At 38.8% G+C, this 21,238-nt stretch overlaps 1 protein-coding gene across 1 annotated transcript in view; it reads right to left on the minus strand.

Annotated features, from left to right (window-relative positions):
* LOC150081563 (proto-oncogene tyrosine-protein kinase ROS-like) overlaps positions 1-19,447 on the minus strand; it is a 356,247-nt gene extending 336,800 nt beyond the window's left edge. The window contains exons 1-3 of the mRNA XM_090380246.1: positions 19,424-19,447; positions 18,890-18,974; positions 11,777-11,928 (exon numbers count right to left, since the gene is read on the minus strand). Coding sequence (XP_090236372.1) covers positions 11,777-11,928; positions 18,890-18,974; positions 19,424-19,447 — 261 coding nt within the window. The remainder of the gene's footprint in view (positions 1-11,776; positions 11,929-18,889; positions 18,975-19,423) is intronic.
* Between the last annotated feature and the right edge of the window lie 1,791 nt (positions 19,448-21,238).

Raw genomic sequence — 21,238 nt, forward strand, 5'->3', positions numbered from 1 at the left:
AAATTCAAATTGAGGAAAGACAGTTGCAGAATAAATGTGCGGAAATTTGTCATTAGCCAGCAGGTGGTTGATTGCTGGAACAAACTTCTATCTGTCGTTGTAGAAGTTAAAGTTTAAATAAATTCAAGGCAGAACTAGACAAACATTTGAAGTTAGTGGATGGGTAAGATGGGAAGTTTTTTGGCCGATGCTATATAAGCCTGCTTTCTTGCATCATATGCCTCTACTAATGCTAATGCAATTCCTGCTCTGTAAGCTATCTTTACAGTTAATAGATCATACAGCAACTTAAGCTGTCATACTCTCCTTTCCTGAAATTAAAAGCCATTCTTACCTTTAGCAGTTCCTACCTCTCTGGTCATCATCCAACATAAATCTCCCTGATCACTCCCTGCTACTGGTTTTCTACTATTAGCTCTGTGATGTCGTGAGATTCATGTATGATGATCAGGTCTAGAATATTCTTGGTACTAAAACTTTCCTTAATGTGCTGATACAAATAATAATCATCAACTTGATTTTAACATTTTGTTCCCATTGTGAGTTCCACCCACTTGATCCAATCAATTATCAGCAAATTGACATCACCCATAAAAAGACATTCATATTTGCTCAATCATTCCATTTGTAGGTAGATGCTCTCATTATATTCTTCACAATCTTCTGATCTGTAGATTACTCCTACAATCATTACACCTTTGCTCCCAGCTTATTCATGATATAAAGGTTGGCAGGGTGATTAATGACAATCATCTGGGTGAGTTACTGCAACAAGATCCAGGAAAATTGGGTTGGTGGGCTGAGAAATGGCAGGTGAAGTTTAACATTGACAAATGCAAGGTACTGCACACGGGCAGCAGTAATCTCAAAGTAACTTATCAACTGTGTGGTACTTGTTATTATTATTATTTTTGGTTTTTAGGAGCATTAGCAACTAAGGCCATACTGCTCCAGAGATATGCAGTGGTCATTCCCTGACCTTTCCGCATCCTCCATATGTGGTGGTCATGGGCTTGAACCCGGGTCTAATCAAGAAGCATGTGCTATGCACTGATACTCCTGCCCACCTGGCTACAGAGGCACCAGCCTGTGTGGTACTACAATCAGTGTAGTGGAGAATGACAAAGACCTGGGGGTAATTGTGCAGTCAGATATGAAATTCTCTGAGCAGTGCAAACATGCTGCCAGGACAGCTCATGGGGTTTTGTCAATGATATATACAGAAACTTTGCTAGCTGGGATAAGGAGGTGATTATACTCATATCTTTGTATAAAGCCAGGGTTAGGCTGCATCTACTGTACACAGTGTCTGAAGGATGTAGATCTGCTGGAACGGGTACAGAGAAGGACAACCAGATTGGTGCTCTTACCTAGAAAGTAGTAGTAGTAGTAGTAGTAGTAGTAGTAGTAGCAGTAGTAGTAGTAGTAGTGGCGATACAAGAAAGCAAATGTATGAGTTTATGCAGCATCAGCCAAAAAAAAAAAAATCACACCATTCCCTCCAAATGCCTGTCCAGTTCCTCTTTAAATTTATTCAACCTATCAACTTTCACAACGACAGATGGAAGTTTGTTCCAGCAATTAACCACCCGCTGGTTAAAGGCAAATTTCCGCACATCTCTATTCTACACATCTACTTTCGTAATTTGAATTTATGTCCCCTTAGGCTCGTAATCTGAACAAGTGGAAGGATCCCATCAGAATTCAGCGTGCTGAACCCATTCAAGGCCTTATACACCTCAATCAGATCACCGCGCAGGTGCCTAGTCTCCAGCCACTGCAATTTGCAGAACTTAAGCCTTTCTTGATAAGAGGATCCCTTCATTCCCCTCACCAATCTTGTTGCCCTTCTCTGTACACGCTCAAGTAAATCTACATACTTCCTAAAATGAGGCCTCCAGACCTGTATGCAGTACTCAAGGCATGGCCTGACCATTGCCTTATACAGAGGGATAATCACCTCCTTTTCCCTGCTAGCAAAATTCCTATATATCATTGACAAAACCCCATGACCTGCCCTGGCAGCCTGTCTGCATTGCTCAGAAAACTTCATATCTGCCTGCACAATTACTCCCAGATCTTTTTCATTTTCTACCACCTTAAGTGTAGTACCACACAGTTGGTACGTTTCTCTGGGGTTACTTCTACCCATATGCAGTACTTTTCATTTGTCAAGGTTAAACTTCTGTTGCCATTTCTTAGCCCATCTGCCCAAATTATCTAGATCCTGTTGCAGTAGCACTGCCATTACTGTCATTAACAACCCTGCCAACCTTTGTATCATCTGCAAACTTCGACATTAAGCCTGATATACCTTCATCAATATCATTGATAAATATACAAAACAACAGTGGAACTAACACCGAACCCTGTGGGACTCCACTAATAACATTAGTCCAAGAAGAGCAGCACCCATTGATTACCACCCTCTGTCTTCTCGCACTTAACCATCCTTTTATCCATTGTAGCAACTTACCCTTAATACCATTCTGCTCCAATTTGTACAATAGTCTTCCATGCGCAACAGTGTCAAAATCTTTCCTGAAATCCAAATATATGATATCAAAATTATTTTTTGCATCCAGTTCCTTTGTAACCACATCATAATATCCTATCAAATTTGTCAGACAAGACTTTCCCTTAACAAATCCATGCTGTGTCTGAATTATTGCTGCAGTCCTGTCTAGATGAGCCTGCAATGCATCTTTAACCAGCGACTCCATTATTTTACCCGGAACAGAAGTTAAACTAACTGGTCTGTAATTACTCGTGTCACCCTTCGATCCCCCTTTGTGAATTAGGGATACATTTGCACATCTCCAGTCCGTGGGAACCTCCCCTGAGTCCAAGGATGCTCTCATAATTATGGCTAAGGGTTTGCTTAGTTGCTTTGCCGCCTCCTTTAATATAACTGGACAGATCTCATCCACCCCGGGTGCTTTTCTTACGTTTAACTTCAACAATTTCTCTTCCACTTTTCTCTCAGTTATTACAAAATCATTAAGTATCCTGCTACAATTTGATAACCCTCTGCCATTTTCAAACCTTAATAATTCCTCATGTGTGAATGTAGATGCAAAATACTCATTCAGTTTGTTTGCTATCTGAGCAGGATCATCAACAGTCGAACCATCGATGTCAAGTGGACCAATCAGATTCATCCCCTTCCTTTTAGAGTTTATATAAGTAAAGAAATCCTTGCTGTTTTTCTTAGCATCTTTTGTCAAGGATTTCTCGTAATCTGCCTTCGCCTGCCTAACCTCCTTTGTGACTTGATTACAGACTAGCTTATATCTGCCATAGGCTTCTGAGTTGCTTGATAATTTATATGCATCCCATGCATTTTTCTTCTCTGTTACGAGTCTCATTAGTTCATTTGACAACCATTTAGGCCTAAACCTTGAAGAATATTTCTTAATAGGTATGAAACTTTTAGTAGCTTCCATGATTAATTCCTTGAATGCTTCCCACTTAGAATTTACTGTTGGTAACATGTCAGTTGATCCCACTGTACAGAATTTAAAAACTGTCGGAGACCACTGTACTCGCCTTTACAGAAGAAAAAACCCTTTCCTTTACCCCCGATGGTAATTAAATCTTTAAGTAAATCCCACGTCAGTAGACTGTGATCACTGCCACCTAGTGGTTCTTTTATCTGCAAATTCCTAATACATGAATGATCACTGCTGATAACCAGATCAAGAGATAACCAGAATTTGGTGTATTTATTCTTTACTCGGCCTTGTAATTGCATAAAAGTATCGGTAAAGGTTTCCATGTGTTTCAACTCCGCTACCGTTCGTAATTTTCCCGCCTTTGTTTTATGATAGTTATATACCGTACTAGATAGCGTTAGTTTAACTTCGTTAGCAGTTAAATTGTACATTTAAATAAATACATATAACGACTTAGATTACAAACGTAATATAATTAATTATATTTAACATAATTAATAACATAACAATTAATTATAATTAATTAATAAATTAATAGAATCATGACTCAGACCAGAGCAGCAAAGCAAAAGGCTCAAGCTAATGGAAGTGCTGTGGCTCAGAGCAGAACTGAGGGGGGCAGTTGTCCTCTGACTCACAGCCTTATAAAATGCACTGTTTGCTTGATGTTTGCAGAGCAATCGGGTACGGGACAAGATACGGCCAAGGGGGATGTCTTTGTGTGTGCGCGATGCAAGGAGTGTATCGATATCAGGCAACAACTCAGCGTTCTTGTGGGCCTATATGAGAGCTTGAAGGACAGGGAGGATGCCCTCGAAGAAACTAAATTGAGGGGCCCATCAAGCTCTCAGCTGCCCACATCAACGCCAGAGCTTGCACTTGGGCATCGCGTGACACAGAGACAACCCCCAAGGCAGAATGCGCTGGTCCCGAAGGAGCTAGTAGTTGTTGGTGACTCTATTGTCAGGGAAACGGGGAACATGCTTTGTAAAAAAGATAGGTGGAACAGGACCAGGGTATGTCTGCCAGGGGCAAAGGTTGATGACGTTGTAGAGCGAATATCATCTTTTAAGGGCACAAAAGGTGATATAGTTGTACACGTTGGCACTAATAATATTAAGAGTAGGAGACCGGCAGAATTACTTAACAAGTACAGGTCACTGTTGAACAAAAGCCGAGAATTAGGGTTGAATTTGAAAGTGTCTGCAATTCTGCCCAGACACGATAGGAGGGAGTATATGATGAGAGCCTTGTCGATCAATTCGGCCCTGGAAAGATTGTGCAAGGCTCAAGGGGTAGAATTTTTTTTCAGCCTGGACTGTACTTGTTAACAGGAGAGATTGCTTCTACAGGGATGGGATACACTTAAATAGAAAGGGTGCAAGAATATTTGCTGATGCTATCGAGGCAGTGTTAGGTGGGTCGGAAAACTGCTAGCTTGGGGGGAGACAAAGACCAATAGATTGACAGTAGCCACTGGCAGAGGTGAAAGAGATTCTTGCACTGCTTCTATTAGAATGAGCAGAAGCCTGAAAAACAAGATGCATGGTATTTCAGAGACTGCTGGGAGCCATTGCGGTACAAGTAAACACATGGGTTGTGTTAGGGTAGCTAAGAATAGAAACAGGTGCAGGTATACTTGCGTGTACACCAATGCTAGGAGTTTAGTAAATAAATTTGATGAATTTGAGGTATTGCTCAAAACATCAAAGGCAGATATTGTTGGGATATCAGAGACATGGTGTCACACAGATATAAGGGATGCAGAACTGCAATTTGGGGAGTACAACGTCTACAGAAAGGATAGACAGGATAGGAAGGGGGGAGGGATTATGCTATTAGTTAAAAAACATATAAAAACCAAGGAAGTGAAGCCAGTCGACATCGCTGGACAGTGCAGTGTTGAGTCAGTTTGGTGTGACATAAGCATTGGGAGATCAAAATTGAGAGTAGGAGTGTGCTATAGGCCTAATGACTCTGATGAGTATAATAAGGAACTGTACAGGGAAATAGAGTGGGCCAGTAAATCAAAGAGTCTTATAATGGGAGATTTTAATTTCCCAGATACTGACTGGAATTTGGGGGCTGGTTACTCACACACTAGCAGGGCTTTTGTGGATTTATTGGATGATTGTTTTCTACATCAGCATGTTCGGGAGGCAACTAGAGGGAGTAATACTCTTGATTTGATTATCAGCAGTGATTCTTCATGCATTAAGAATCTGCAGATAAATGAACCACTAGGTGGCAGTGATCACAGTGTGCTGAAGTGGGATTTACTCAAAGAGGTAACTACCATTAGGGGTAAAGGGAAGGGTTATTGCTTCTGTAAAGGCGACTACGATGGACTGAGACAGTATTTAAATTCTATACAGTGGGACCAACTGATGATGTTACCAACAGCAAATTCAAAATGGGAAGCATTCAAAGAACTTATCTTGGAAGCTACTAGGCTTTACATACCAACTAAGAAATATTGTTCAAGGTTTAGGCCAAAATGGATGTCAGATGAACTAATGAGGCATATGGCAGAGAAGAAAAATGCATGGGATACTTACAAATTAACACATGACACAGAAGCCTATGATAGATACAAGTTGATATGCAACCAAGTTACAAAGGAGATTAGGCAGGCGAAGGCAGATTACGAGAAATCCTTGGCAAGGGATGCAAAGAAAAACAGCAAAGAGTTCTTTACTTATGTTAACTCTAGAAGGAAGGGGATGAATCAGATTGGTCCACTTGATATTGGTGGGTCAAGTGTTGATGATCCTGCTCAGGTAGCTAACAAACTAAATGAATATTTTGCATCGACATTCACACATGAGGAGTTATTCAGCAAGGGGAATGCCAGAGGTGTATTCAACTCTAGCAGTAAGCTACAGAATCTTGAAATAACTGGGAGTAAAGTGGAGGAGAAACTGTTGAAGATAAACATAAGAAAGGCACCCGGGGTGGATGGGATCTATCCAGTTATATTAAAGGAGGCAGCAAAGGAAGTAAGCAAACCCTTAGCCATAATTATGAGAGCTTCCTTGGACTCAGGGGAGGTACCCATAGACTGGAAATGTGCAAATGTGACCCCAATTCACAAAGGAGGATCAAAGGCTGACACAAGTAATTATAGACCTGTGAGCTTAACTTCTGTTCCAGGAAAATTAATGGAGGCACTGGTTAAAGAAGCACTGCAGGATCATTTAGACAAGACTTCAGTTATAGCTCAGACACAGCATGGTTTTGTTAAGGGGAAGTCTTGCCTGACCAACTTGATTGGATACTATGATGCAGTCACAAAAGAACTGGATGCAGGGAATAACTTTGATATTATATACTTGGATCTTAGAAAGGCTTTTGATACTGTTGCACATGGAAGACTGCTACACAAATTGGAGCAGTGTGGCATTGGAGGCAAGTTGCTGCTATGGATAAAGGGGTGGTTGAGGGGGAGAAGACAGAGAGTGGTAATCAATGGACACTGCTCATCGTGGACTAATGTTATTAGTGGAGTCCCTCAGGGCTCAGTGTTGGGTCCATTATTGTTTTCTGTATTTATAAATGATATTGATGATGGTATATCAAGCTTAATGTCCAAGTTTGCAGACGATACAAAGGTTGGCAGGGTTGTCAAGGACACTTCTGACACTATGCTGTTGCAACAGGATCTGGAAAGGTTGAGCAGATGGACTGAGAGGTGGCAAATGAAGTTTAACATTGACAAATGTAAAGTACTACACATGGGAAACAGCAACCCCAGAGCAACGTATTAACTCTGTGGTACTACACTGACAGTGGTAGAGAATGAAAGGGACTTAGGGGTGGTTGTGCAGGCAGATATGAAGTTCTCTGAGCAGTGCAGACGGGCTGCAAGAGTAGCTCATGGAGTATTGTCAATGATATACAGGAATTTTTCCAGCAGGGATAAGGAGGTGATTATTCCATTGTATAAGGCAATGGTCAGGCCACACCTAGAGTACTGTATACAGGTCTGGAGGCCTCATTTCAAGAAGGATGTAGAGCTGCTGGAACGAGTACAGAGAAGGGCAACAAGATTAGTGAATGGAACAAAGGGGTGCTCTTACAAAGAAAGGCTTAAGTTTTGCAAATTACAGTGTCTGGAGACTAGGCACCAGCGAGGTGATCTGATATAGGTGTATAAAGCCTTGAATGGTTTAAGCATGCCCAATGCTGATGGGATTCTTCCTCTAGCTCAGAAAAATCACCTGAGAGGGCATAAATTCAAATTGAGGAAAGACAGATGTAGGATAGACGTGTGGAAATTTGCCTTTAGCCAGCGGGTGGTTGGTTGGTGGAACAGACTTCCATCCCTTGTGGTGGAGGTTGATAGCCTAAATAAGTTTAAGGCTCAGCTGGACAGGTATTTTGAACGAACAGAGGGGTGAAGTGGAAGTGGGTTTTTTTTTTTTTTTTGGCTGATGCTGCATAAGCTTGCTTTCTTGCATCAAATGCCTCTACTAATGCTAATGCTAAAGAGTATTACTTTCTCTGGTTGCCTCTCGAACATGCTGCTGCAGAAAATAATCATCCAATAAATCCACAAAAGTCTGACTAGTGTGTGAGTGCCCAACCACAAGTTCCAGTCAATATCTGAGAAGTTAAAATCCCCCATTATAAGACATTCTGATTTACTAGCCCACTCTATTTCTCTGTACATTTGTTCATTGTACTCATTCGAGTCATTAGGCCTATAACACACTCCTACTCTTATTTTTGCTTTCGCAGTGCTTATGTCACACCAAACTGACTCAACAGTGCACTGTTCATCTATATCAACTGGATGCACTTCTTTTGATTTTATGTTTTTCTTTATTAACAGCATAACCCCTCCTCCCTTCCTATCCTGTCTATCCTTTCTGTACACATTGTACTCCCCGAATTCCAGTTCGGCATTCCTTATATCTATGTGACACCACGTCTCCGATATGCCAACAATATCCGCCTTTGATGTCTTGACCAACACTTCAAATTCATCAAATTTATTTACTATACTTCTAGCATTGGTATACATGAAAGGCTTCAGTTCTGCGAATAGCAGTGTCTCAAGACTAGGCACCTGTGGGGAAATCTGACTGAAGTGTTTAAAGTCTTGAATGGATTGAGTAAACTGAATGTTAATGGCATTCTTCCACTTGCTAAGACTACACATGAGGGGGCATAAAAAACAAGTTGAGGAAGGATGGTTGCTGGATAGATATGCAGAAGTTTGCTTTCAGCCAGCAGGTGATTGATTGTCGGAAAAAGATTCTATATGTTGTTGTGGAAATGGATGGGTTGAATAAATTAAAGGCAGAACTAAAATTCTTGGAGGGTATAGATAGGTGAAATGTTTTTTTTTGGCTGATGCTATATAAGCTTGCTTTCTTGCATCATTTTCCATTATTACTAGTACTAATACTACTACTACCAACTTATCGATAATAATAACATAGGAAAGCTTATTGACCTATTCAATAACGTGCACCAAAGATAAATATTGATGGACTAAGGGATGAACAGATATGTGGGCAAGCAAGAACAATGTTGAACAGTCAGTTACTGCAATGCAACATCAGCAAGGGTGGGGTAGAAGATGGTTGGGAAATGATTAAGAGCACAATTGTAAAGTCTAGTGAAGAGATTCTGGGAACGAAGCCAAAAATTACATAAAAGAAATGGATGACAAAAGAGATTTTGAATCTGATGGATTGCCGAAGAGTGGTCAAGAATAATCGCTTTGAATACAACCAAATTCAGAAATTGATCAAAATAAAGATTAAGGCAAAGGAGGAATGGATGGAAGAGAGATGTGAAGAAATTGAGATTTTACAACAAAGACATGACAAATTTAATCTACGCAGAAAGCTAAATGAAACTGCAATAATTTTTAGAAAGAGAGAATGACCTCCATGAGAAATACTGAGAATGGATTGCTGATAGATCAAGATGAAAAAGTCAAGGCTTGGGAGGAATATGTTGCAGATTTGTTCAGTGATGTGGGTAGACTGGATGCAATAGGAAATGAAACTGACATGGAAGCACCAAAAATACCACAATCAGAGGTGCACTATGCTATCCAACAGGCATCAGCTGGGAAAGCTCCTGTTCCAGACGAAGTTGCAACTGAGATGCTCAAACTTATTGATGATAATAACATATGAAAGCTTACTGACCTATTCAATAAAGTGTACCAAACAGGCCAAATTCCAGATGATTGGCTTAAATCAACCTTTGTGACACTTCAAAGTAATCCTGTCTTGTGGCAACTTCCGGCTAATCAATCTTATGAGTCATATGCTGAAAATATTACTAAAGGTGATTCGAAACTACATATTTGTGAAATGTGAATACATGACTGGTGACACACAATTTGGCTTCCGCAACGGTCTTGGAACTAAAGACGCACTTTTCTGCATGCAAGTGTTATTTCAGAGATGCAGAAACTTAAAACAAGACATGAATATATGTTTCATCGATTTTGAAAAAGCTTTGGACCATGCACAACATGACAGCCTCATCAATATGCTACAACAGATTGTACTTGATGGTAAAGACATAGGTATTATCGAGAATCTCTATTGAAAACAGAGGGCAGTAGTCAGAGTGGGGGACATTGAGACACAGGAGACTGAGATCAGTAGAGGGGTTAAGCAAGGCTGTATACTCTCACCACCATTACTGTTCAACATATACTCCGAATATATTTTCAGGGAAGCTATGGGAGCTGTGGAAAAAGGCATAAAAGTAAATAGCCACATAATAAATAACATTCATTATGCTGATGATACAGCAGGCAACAACAAAGAACTGCAAGAAATGTTAGAACGAGTTATAAAGCATGTGAAGATCAGAGCACATCAACACACAAAAAACACAATTAATGATCATCAGTAAGACTGGAGTCAACAGAACAAATCTTGTTTTAAATGGCAAGAGTATTGAAAGAATAAAAAGATTCAAATTCCTTGGCTGCTAGCTGAATAAAAATTTAGATCCTGATGAAGAGATTAAGATTGAGATCACGAGATCCAGATTCATGAAATATAAATCACTGGTTTCATAAAAAAAACCTTACACTGGCAACACACATGAAGTTTGTAAGGTGCTATGTGTGGCCACTACTTCTACATGGAGTTGAAACTTGGACACCCGGGGCTTCAGCAATGAAGAAAGTGGAGTCCTTTGAGATGTGGGTGTATAGAAGAATGCTGAGCCCTGGACGAAGCGGATGACAAATGAACAAGTGTTACAAATTATAGGACATAATGAGCAAATGATGAACATCATGAAAAGATGGAAGGTAAAATACTTGGGACACATCATGAGAGGAAGAAAGTACAAGTTGTTGTGGGTGGTCCTGGAGGGAAGGATGGAGGGGAAGAGAGGAGTTCACTGATGAAAAAAACTCATGGATGGATAACATAAAGAGATAGGCGGGACTGGTATTCGAAGAACTTGTCAGGCGGGCTGAAGATAGAAAAGAGTTCAAAAAAAGTGATCGTCGACTTCTGAACTCAGATATGAATGAAAGAAGAAGAAGACCACTGAAAGAAGAAGAAGAAGAAGAAGAATATTACTACTCATGCTACACAGATTCTGTTTACAGCTTGAGTAACTTCTCAATCTGCGACAGTTTTTGTCATGCTCAGGCTTCTTTTGATAAAAAGCATGATCCCATTACCCCTTTCTATCCTCTCTATCCTTCCTAAACACATTGTACGTACCATAGTGAAACTCATCATCCCCTATTTCTGGGTACACGTGTCTCCGTTAGCTCTATAGTGTCAGGGTTAGTTGTCCTAACCAGGAGTTCAAATTCACTCATTTCTCTTAGGACACTCCTAACATTACTGCATACATAGCTAAGACTAAGTGTTCTTATATAATTTACTAATGTGGAGTTATTTAAGCTTATTTCCCTTCAGGGCATCTCCGTAGCCAGGTGGGAAGGAACAGCAGTGCGTAGCACACACTTCTTGATTAGACCGGGGTTCGAGCCCGTCACCACCAAATATGGAGGATGTGGAAAGGTCAGAGAATGACCACCGCATATCCCGGAGCAATATGGCCTTAGTTGCTAATGCTCCTAAAAACCAAATAACAACAACAACATTTCCTTCAGTTTCATCTACAGGTTTATCTCAGGAGTATCATAAAAGAGATATGAAAATTACAGCAATTAGTTTGTTTAATTAAACACACTACAAAATTCAGATAGATAGGTCTTGCATATAAAAAAATCATATATATGCATAAATTCTAATTATCAGATTCTCATAAGATAAACAGAAACTGACTTACAATAACTTCTGTTAAGATACACTTACTTTGATGGTAGTGAAACTACTTGGATATTCACGTAGATTTAAAACATATGACAATATGGGCCCGTTAGGAAAAAGTGGTGGATCCCAACTAAGAGAAATCCTTGTAGGTCCAACAGCAGTGAGAATAGTAATGGTAGGTGCAGTTGATGGTACTAAAGAAAAAGTATGAGATGTATAAAAAAAAAACCTTACATATTTATTAACATAACAAAAAGCTTAATATTTATTAACATATAAAAAGCTTAATATTTTAAATGAAATTAGTGAACTCTGTAGGTATGAGGTATAATCATTCTGTACAATGTTCAGCATTCTATACAAAAAAAAAAAAATATCCTTTTAAAACTGTAGGCTTCTCCTACTGCCTCATAATTAAAAAATTAAATAGTAATATATAAACTGATAAGCCAAAACATTATGACCAGTGAGTTGTTATGCAAATCGAAGCAACTGCAGGTGAACTACGGCACATGTGCTGGTTGGGACATGGTATAAAAAATACCTGATACTGAGCTCCGTTAATCAGTGTTATTCTTGTTCTTCAGATGGGAAAGGCAGTGGAATTAAGCGAGTTTGACAAAGGCCAAATTGTAATGGCCAGAAGACTGGATCAGAGCATATCCAAAACGGCACGGCTGGTAGGGTGCTCATGGTGAGCCGTGGTTAGTACCTACCAAAAGTGGTCTGAGGAGGAAAAACTCATGAACCGCTGGCGAGGTGTTGGATGACCACGTCTCCCCGATGCTTGAGGTGAGCAAAGGCTCTCTCCCGGATGGTACATGGCAACAGAAGGACAACTGTGGCACAACTCGCCAGTAAATGGAATGCTGTTGACAGGAAAAATGTGTCACAACACACAGTACATCAAACCGTGCTGAAAATGGGGCTGCATATGCGCAGATCACTTCAAGTGCCCTTGCTAACCATGTCTACAATGGGCATGCGAGCAGTGAAACTGGACCTTGTGTGATTGGAAAAAAGGTTGTCTGGTTCGATGATTTCCTGTTGCACCATGTGGATGACTGGGTATATGTGCATCATTTACCTCGGGAAGTGATGGTGCCTGAATGCACCATGGGAGAAAAACAAGCCGGTAGTGGTGGTGTCATACTTTGGGTGATGTTCTGCTGGGATATCCTGGATCCAATCATCCATGTGCTAGGCACTCAGACATCTACCACCTACCTAAACATCACAATGATGTTTAGGTAGGCTTTTCATGTTTAGGTAGGCTACACCCTTTCATGGCAATGATCTTCCCTCTGGCAGTGCCATCTTTCAGCAGGATAATGCACCATGCCACACCACCATGATTGTTCGAGACTGGTTCATGGAACATAAGGAACACTTCCAGGTATTGCCCTGGCCTCCAAATTCCCCAGACATCAATCCCATTCAGCATCTGTGGTTTGTGCTGGAACAGCAACTCCAATCTGCGGTGTCTCAACTACAGACCTCACAGGAGTTAAAGGATCTGCTGCTTATGTGTTGGTACCAGATACCACAAGATACATTTAGAAATCCTGTATCATCCATGCCTTGCCGGGTACGAGCTGTTTTGGCTGCACGTGGAGGACCAACATCATATTAGGTAAGTGGTCATAATGTTTTGGCTCATTGGTGTATATAGACAATAAAGGTCCATTATCATGAGTTCCATACTCATGATAATGGACTTCTTATGAGGAACATAAGAAGTCCACCATAACAAGAATCATTTACTGTATTTAGTAGTAGTAGTTAACAGTAGTAATAATGGCAAATGATGCAAGAAAGCGAGCTTATATAGCATCAGCCAACAAAAAAAAAAAAAAAAAACAGTTCACCCATCCATACTTCAGGAATTTGTCTTTTTTCCCTTGAATTTATTCAACCTATCTGCTTCCACAACTGATCGAAGCCTGTTTCAACAATCAATCACTTGCTGGCTGAAGGCAAACTTCTGCACATTTTTCCTGCAACCATCCATCCTCAACTTGAATTTAAGCTCCATCATATGTGTAGTATCAGCAAGTGGAAGAATGCTAATAGCATTCTTCCACTTGCTGATTCAGCTTACACAATCCATTCAATGCTTTAAACACCTCAATCAGATCTCTCTGCATGAGTCTGCTCTCAAAATGCTGCAATCTGCAGAACTGAAGTCTTTCTAGGTAAGAGCACCCTTTTGTTCCCTCCACCAACCTGGTTGCCTAACTCTGAGTTTACTCATTGTTTAAGTTGTTTTGTTGAAGTTTAGCATTGACAAATGCAGTACCTTGCATTTGCCAATACTAAACTTCAACTACCATTTCTCAGTCCATCAACCCAATCACTTCCTTATCTTCCTATATCTTGTTGAAGTATCTCAACCTGATAATGGATGTTAACCACCCTGCCAAGCTCTGTACCATCTGCGAACTTAGACATTAAGCCTAATATACCTTCATCAATATTAGCATTAGTAGAGGGATATGATGCAAGAAAGCAAGCTTATACAGCATCAGCCAAAAAAAAAAAAAAAAAAAAAAAACCCTTCCCATTTCACCCATCCATTCGCTCCAAGTGTTTGTCTAGTTCTGCCTTGAATTTATTTAAGCTGTCAACTTCTACAACGACAGATGGAAGTTTGTTCCAGCAATCACCCACCAGCTGGCTAAAGGAAAATTTCCACACATCTATTCTAGAAGTCTTTCTTCAATTTGAATTTGTGCCCCCTCAGTCAATTAATTAATAAAAGAGGAAGAATCCCATCTGATTGAAGTGTATAAGGCTTTCTTATACACTTCAACCAGATCACCTCGCAGGTGCCTAGTCTCCAGACACTGTAATTTGCAAAACTTAAGCCTTTCTTCATAAGAGCAACCCTTTGTTCCATTCACTAATCTCGTTACCCTTCTCTGTACTCGTTCCAGCAGCTCTACATCCTTCTTAAAATGAGGCCCCCAGACCTGTATACAGTACTCAAGGTGTGGCCTGACCATTGCCTTATACAAGGGGATAAATACCTCCTTTTCTCTTCTAGAAAAATTCCTGTATATCATTGTCAACACACTATGAGCTACACTTGCAGACTGTCTGCACTGATCAGAAAACTTCATATCTGACTGCACAATTACCCCCAGGTCCTTTTCATTCTCTACCACTGTCAGTGTGGTACCAGAGTTGATACGTTACTCTGGGGTTACTGCTTCCCATATGTAGTACTTTACATTTGTCAATGTTAAACTTCATTTGCCACCTCTCAGCCCATCTGCTCAACTTTTATAGATCCTGTTGCAGCAGTGTACTGTCATTAGTGTCATTAACAACCCTGCCAACCTTCATATCGTCTGCAAACTTGGACATTAAGCCCGATATACCATCATCAATATCATTTATAAATACAGAAAACAACACTGAACCCTGAGGGGAAAGTGCTGAAGCTAAGATCCTGCTATCTACTCATACTATGCTCTCCTGTTGTCATAGAATCCCCAGATCTCTAATGTTCAGTGTTTATCTTCAGAATTGCTGGAGTATAGTTAGCAACCTAAACTACTTTAGAGCAATCCAAGGCTCACATATTTATGACATTTACCTGCTCACTGAAACCTGGCTCTCTAAAGATATTAATGATCAGGAGATTATTGATGGGCAATATATAATCCATAGAAAGGACAGAGGATCTCGTGGAGGCGGAGTAGCTATTATACATTCTAACTATATACTCTGTGAAATTGCATCAAATTTCACAAATACTGAATCATTATATTGCCTTCTCCATCTTGGCAAGTTAAAACTTTTATTAGTATTACTTTATTTTCCACCTCCCCTAACTAATAGTGACCTTCAGTACTTAGAAAACTTGCTGGACTCTTATCTTCCTGCTAATTCAATCTGCTGACATAGCAATGGTTTTGGGTGACTTTAACTGTCAACTGGCCAATTTAGGATCTTTTTCTCCATCACTGCAGACTAGGGCTCTCTTTAATATGCTTCACAGCTATGGTCTTGAACAAATTTGCAATTTTCCAACCAGAGAAAATGCCTACCTTGACCTAATATTCTCCTTTACTGATATTGTGGTTTACAAAGATAATCCTATATTCCACTCAGATCATTTGCCAATTACTTCTGACATCACTGTGACTTCTTATAACTTCAAATGCAGCTCCCATTCTCCACGATTCAATTTCAGAATGGCTGACTGGCCTCTGCTCAACCTAGCTCTGAGCAATATGGACAAGCAGCTCTTTGATGCTATTGATGACATCGATGTGCTCACCAATAACCTGATCAACTGTGTCCACTCAGTTATATCTGACATTGTTCCTCAATCCCATCTGACAGCACACTCTACCTACCTGCACTGGTATAACAGCGAATTAATACATAATATTAAATCCAAATAATTCTATAGAAACAAGTATAAGCAATCAGGTGGCAGTCGATACTACAAAATATTCAGCCAACTCCGCAAAGAAGTGAAAACCCTCATATTAAAATCTTACAACATGTATACAGAATCAATTCAGGACAGTCTACTTACTCACAGAGATATTAAACCATTCTGGAATTTCATGAAGCATAAGAATATAATCAGTAGAAAGTTACAACTCCATAATGCAGATGGAATTCTCTTATCGGACAAATTCAGTATTGCTCAAGAGTTTGCTAAACATTTTTCCAGAATCTAAACAAACGATACATTGAGACCTGCCTCATTTCCTGATTTCACACCAGTTAAAGATGATATTCTCATGAACATCTTTATCACAGATGAAGATTTAAAGTTAGCATTAAAAAGCACGAAAAATGACTATACTAGAGGTCCAGATAATATTCCTGACTTATTTTGGAAAATGACCGTCTACCTTAAAACCCCTCATACTGCAGATCTTCAACTTGTCTCTCAGGCAGGGGAAGTATCCTAAGCACTTTAAGCAAGTCAATATAGTTCCAGTTTTCAAGGAAGGTGATAAAAATTATGTAACTGATTACAGACCCATATTGTTGCAAAACAGTCTGCTAAACTCTTTGACACAGCAGTACACAAACATCTCTTCGAATTCTTTAGGCCTTTCATTCACCAGAACCAACATGGTTTCTGCAGTGGCAAGTCTGTAGTCGCAAATTTGCTTCCTTTCTGGCAATACACCTCTGAAGTTCTTGATACCACCTTCAAGTTGATGCAGTCTACACAGATATATCTAAGGCATTTGATAAAGTCCCGCACGAAAAACTTCTGGAAAAACTTAAGCAATATGGTATCCATGGCCCTTTGCTCTCGTGGCTACGCAGGTATATTATACATCGTTCTTGAGCGTTATCGTCAATCAAGTGAACTCGGACCATTTTACATCACTAAGGGGAGTACCTCAAGGCTCTCCTCTAGGTCCTCTACTTTTCATTGTTTTCATAAATGATCTTCCTTCTTTCATCTGCACCTCCAATATTCAAATTGCTCTCTATGCAGATGATCTTAAGATCTACTCAGCAGTGAAGGAGATAACGGATTCTCAACAGCTTCAATGCGCCCTCAATAAATTCTCTCTGTGGCTATCTCTGAATGGATTGTCTGCTAGCCCCTCAAAGTGTAAAGTAATCTCTTTCTCATCCTGCAGATCTCCACAACTAATAAATACGGAATACACTATTAACTCTGTGATCATCAAAAGGTGTAACCAAGTTAACAACTTGGGGATTCTCTTCTCCAGCAGTGCTAAATTTGGTGCCCATGTCCTTAAAATCACCAGCAAAGCATTCAAAACACTGGGATTTATCAAACGGAACATCTACAAGTTCAAAAACTACAGATATGCTGTCATCCTTTATAAAACTATAGTTCTCCCTATCCTTGAATTCAGCTCACCCATCTGGAATCCTCACACGAAAACTTTAATTAACAAAATTGAAGCATTCCAAAAAATTTTTGTCCATTACCTTATGTTCCATAATCCACTATTTTATCGCACAGTGTACTATGAATCGCTGTGTGATTACTTTCATCTGAAGCCTCTGTGCACTAGAAGAGTTATTGCTGACATCACCCTTCTAGCCAAAGTAATCACTGGAACTTATGAAGCATCTGATATTCTAAGTAAAATAAACTTCAATGCTCCTTGTAGACAAGTTAGGAACCTTACACTGTTTCGCCTTGACTCTGCCACCACGGACTTTATGAAGTTCAGTCCACTGAACAGAATCAGCAAATGACACTCTCACTGACTTCTTTGACAACTCCCAATCACTGATGAACTCCATCCACAAGTTTGCCTCTTCTCTTAAACTGCAAAGTGACTAGCTCTCATCTAATTATTGTAGTTTATTATTATTTTTCTATTCTCTAACTAAGTAATTTATTATTCATTTTACTGGTAACTTAACTTAATGCATACCTCTTTTGTAGATATGATTTTAATGTTTAAATCTATATCAATGTTTATCTTCCTGTTGGATTTCATATTATTGTTATCAATTGTGTTCATTATTCTGCTCTCAGATACACTGTTAACCTGTTGTGGGTATCTTGTTCTTAATAAAATACAATAAAAATAAATTTGTGCATTTAATTAATTTAAATATTATCTTATACACCTTTTGGCATCTCTCATATTGTGCGATTAACTTCACAACTGGGTCGTCATGTCTGCAATACTAGGGTACCTGCCCACCCACTGATGATAGGCCAATAGCCTTGAAACATATCTGGGTGGTGGTACTCACTGAGAATAAGTAACAATATTCTTCTCTATTAGTGAAGCATTACTTATTTGAGGTAGTACAGTATCATGGCAACTCGTCGTGAAGGCAGAGCACAATATGAGAAAGAGCAAATGATGCCCACAACAACTACTTTGTAGTTTTTTTAAGAGTGTCTATGGTGTATCTAAACACCAATATTATATAAATAAAAATAAAATAAAATAACAGCGCAACCTCTAACATATTAAGAATTACAATTAGATAGAATGAGCATGTTCAAAGAGCTAAAGGGTTCTACAAAAAAACTTAATATTTAGTAATTATTAAAATTAAAAAAAGTTGTAGAATGTTTGTTTTATTAACGGAGATTAATCAAAATATTACTTTAAATAATATATATTAGTTGATCCTAAAATTCAGAACATCATAAAATTAATGTCAGCTTACCTCCATGAGATAAAGTTGATATAACAACACTTTCTTCTGAGATTAATGGATTATAATTTGGCAAGAGTATCCAAGCCACTCTAAACTACAATGGGAAAGAAATTATACATATAAAATACAATACAATAAGTCAAAACAGTGGGATAATCTTAAAAAATATTTCCAGACACTTGAGACAAGAAGGGGATAAATCTTTTATCCAATTTAATTCAAAATTAACATAATTAAAAATAAATTAAAATGTAATTCTATAAACACTGTAAGTGATTTACAATTTATAAATTTGTGAATTAAGAAATTAATGAAAATTATATCAAATGAATAAGGGCCAACAATTGCAATATACATGAAGTAAATTTAAAAAATATGTAAATTAAGAACATATATATATCAACAAAACAGCAACCCATGTAAGTGGTAAATATAAAGAAAACCCAGTAATTTTCAATTTAGACTTCCCCCTTCCCTGCCACCCTTTCTTCATCTTTTGTTGCTACAGTTATGTTACTCATTTTCTTTATATTTGCTGCTTACCTGGCTTACCATTCCACTGGACATAACATACTCTTAATTTACATATTCTCTTTGAAATTTCCATTATATTTTCATTCCTATCTATTTATTTGATTAAAGTTTATTTTTCACATATATTACAATGGTAATAGTGGTTGATATGCTAATGCATTGCTCATGCTGTCAGCTATAACTTAGTTTCTTATTTTCATAATATTATGTAACTTTTTTTTTCTCCATTAGTACTTTTGTAACACTTTGCATCTGCCTCTGAGCTGTTATAACTTCTCTCTATATAAGGGTTATCAATACTATGTATATATTAAGTGCAATAGCATCATTAATAGACAGCCATTTCTGAATAAACAGAATATTTATAAGGCGGCATCATTTTAAGTTGTATCTCATATTGTGAATACCTTCACAACGAGTTGTCATGATATTGCACTACTTGGAATAAGTAACGCTTCACCTAAGGAAAAGACTAATGTTACTTATTCTCAGATAGGTACCACCATCCAGATGGCACCGTTTCAGGGCTATTTTGTATATGTGTGGGATAATAACTCGAGTATCCACTTGTCCCTATTAGACTTAGAAAAGCAAAAAGGTAGAGGGAAAGTAACAGTAGGAGTAGATACTCGAAAAGAAATGGTGTAGAAGAATGAAAGGGACAGTAACTCCTTCAACTTCAACTCACACCACTCAAAAACTCAAACTCCTCAAATAGGCAATGCTTCCCCAGTGGAGAAGAACTGTTGTTACCTATTCTTGGAAACTCCAGACATCATCAGGCTCCCCCTGGTGTTGTTTCAGGGCTATTTGGCCCTTCTTCAGTGGGTGGGTAGGTACCCAAGTGATGCAATGATGGCAAAACAGTTATGAAGTATAACTCCACAATATGAGAAATGCTTGATGGTGTATGATGTATTTAGACTAAGATGCATTAAGGGCTAAAGCCTCAAGCTGCGAGCAAATTTAGACTATGTATATATTAAGTGCAATAGCATCATTAATACACAGCAACCATTTCTGAATAAATACCCACCGAAAAAGGGCCAAATAGCCCTGAAACGGTGCTGTCTGGGTGGTGGTACCTATCTCAGAATAAGTAACATTAATCTTCTCCTTAGGTGAAGAGTTACTTATTCGAAGTAGTGCAATATCATGGCAACTCATTGTGAAGGTATTCACAATATGAGATATAACTTAAAACGATGCCGCCATATAAATATTCTGTTTATTCAGAAATGGCTGTGTATTAATGATGCTATTGCACTTAACATATATATAGTCTAAATTTGCTCGCAGCTTGAGGCTTTAGCCCTAAATGCATCTTAGGGTTATCAATACTTAAATATGTTGCATTGGTAGGCTGATTAGTTTTTGTCAGGTTGGTAATGCACTGATTTGTTTAATGTTTGAAATGCATTGATTCCATAGTCATTTTTTAGCCTTGTAGCCTTCTGACAAGTTAAAAGTGCAATGGTCAGTCTGTTCTAATTTATTTTTATTTCACAATAATGGCCATGCTGCTTTGATTAGTTTTAAGTTTCCATTTATAGTGATATTTCACATAATCTTTGTGCAGCAAGGAAATACTACTAAATTAGTGTTAGCATTAGTAAAGGCACATGATGCAAGAAAGAAAGCTTATATAGCATCAGCCTAAGAAAAAACCTCATCTTATTTCACACAGTTATCGCTCCAAATGTCTGTCTAGTTCCACCTTGAATCTATTTAAGCTATCAACTTCTACAATGACAGATGGAAGTTTGTTCCAGCAATCAACCACCTGCTGGCTAAAGGCAAACTTCCGCACATCTATCCTGCAAC

Source organism: Mastigoproctus giganteus, chromosome 8, assembly GCF_048544385.1.
Source record: "Mastigoproctus giganteus isolate SK-2022 chromosome 8, ASM4854438v1, whole genome shotgun sequence".
Lineage (NCBI taxonomy): Eukaryota > Metazoa > Arthropoda > Arachnida > Uropygi > Thelyphonidae > Mastigoproctus > Mastigoproctus giganteus.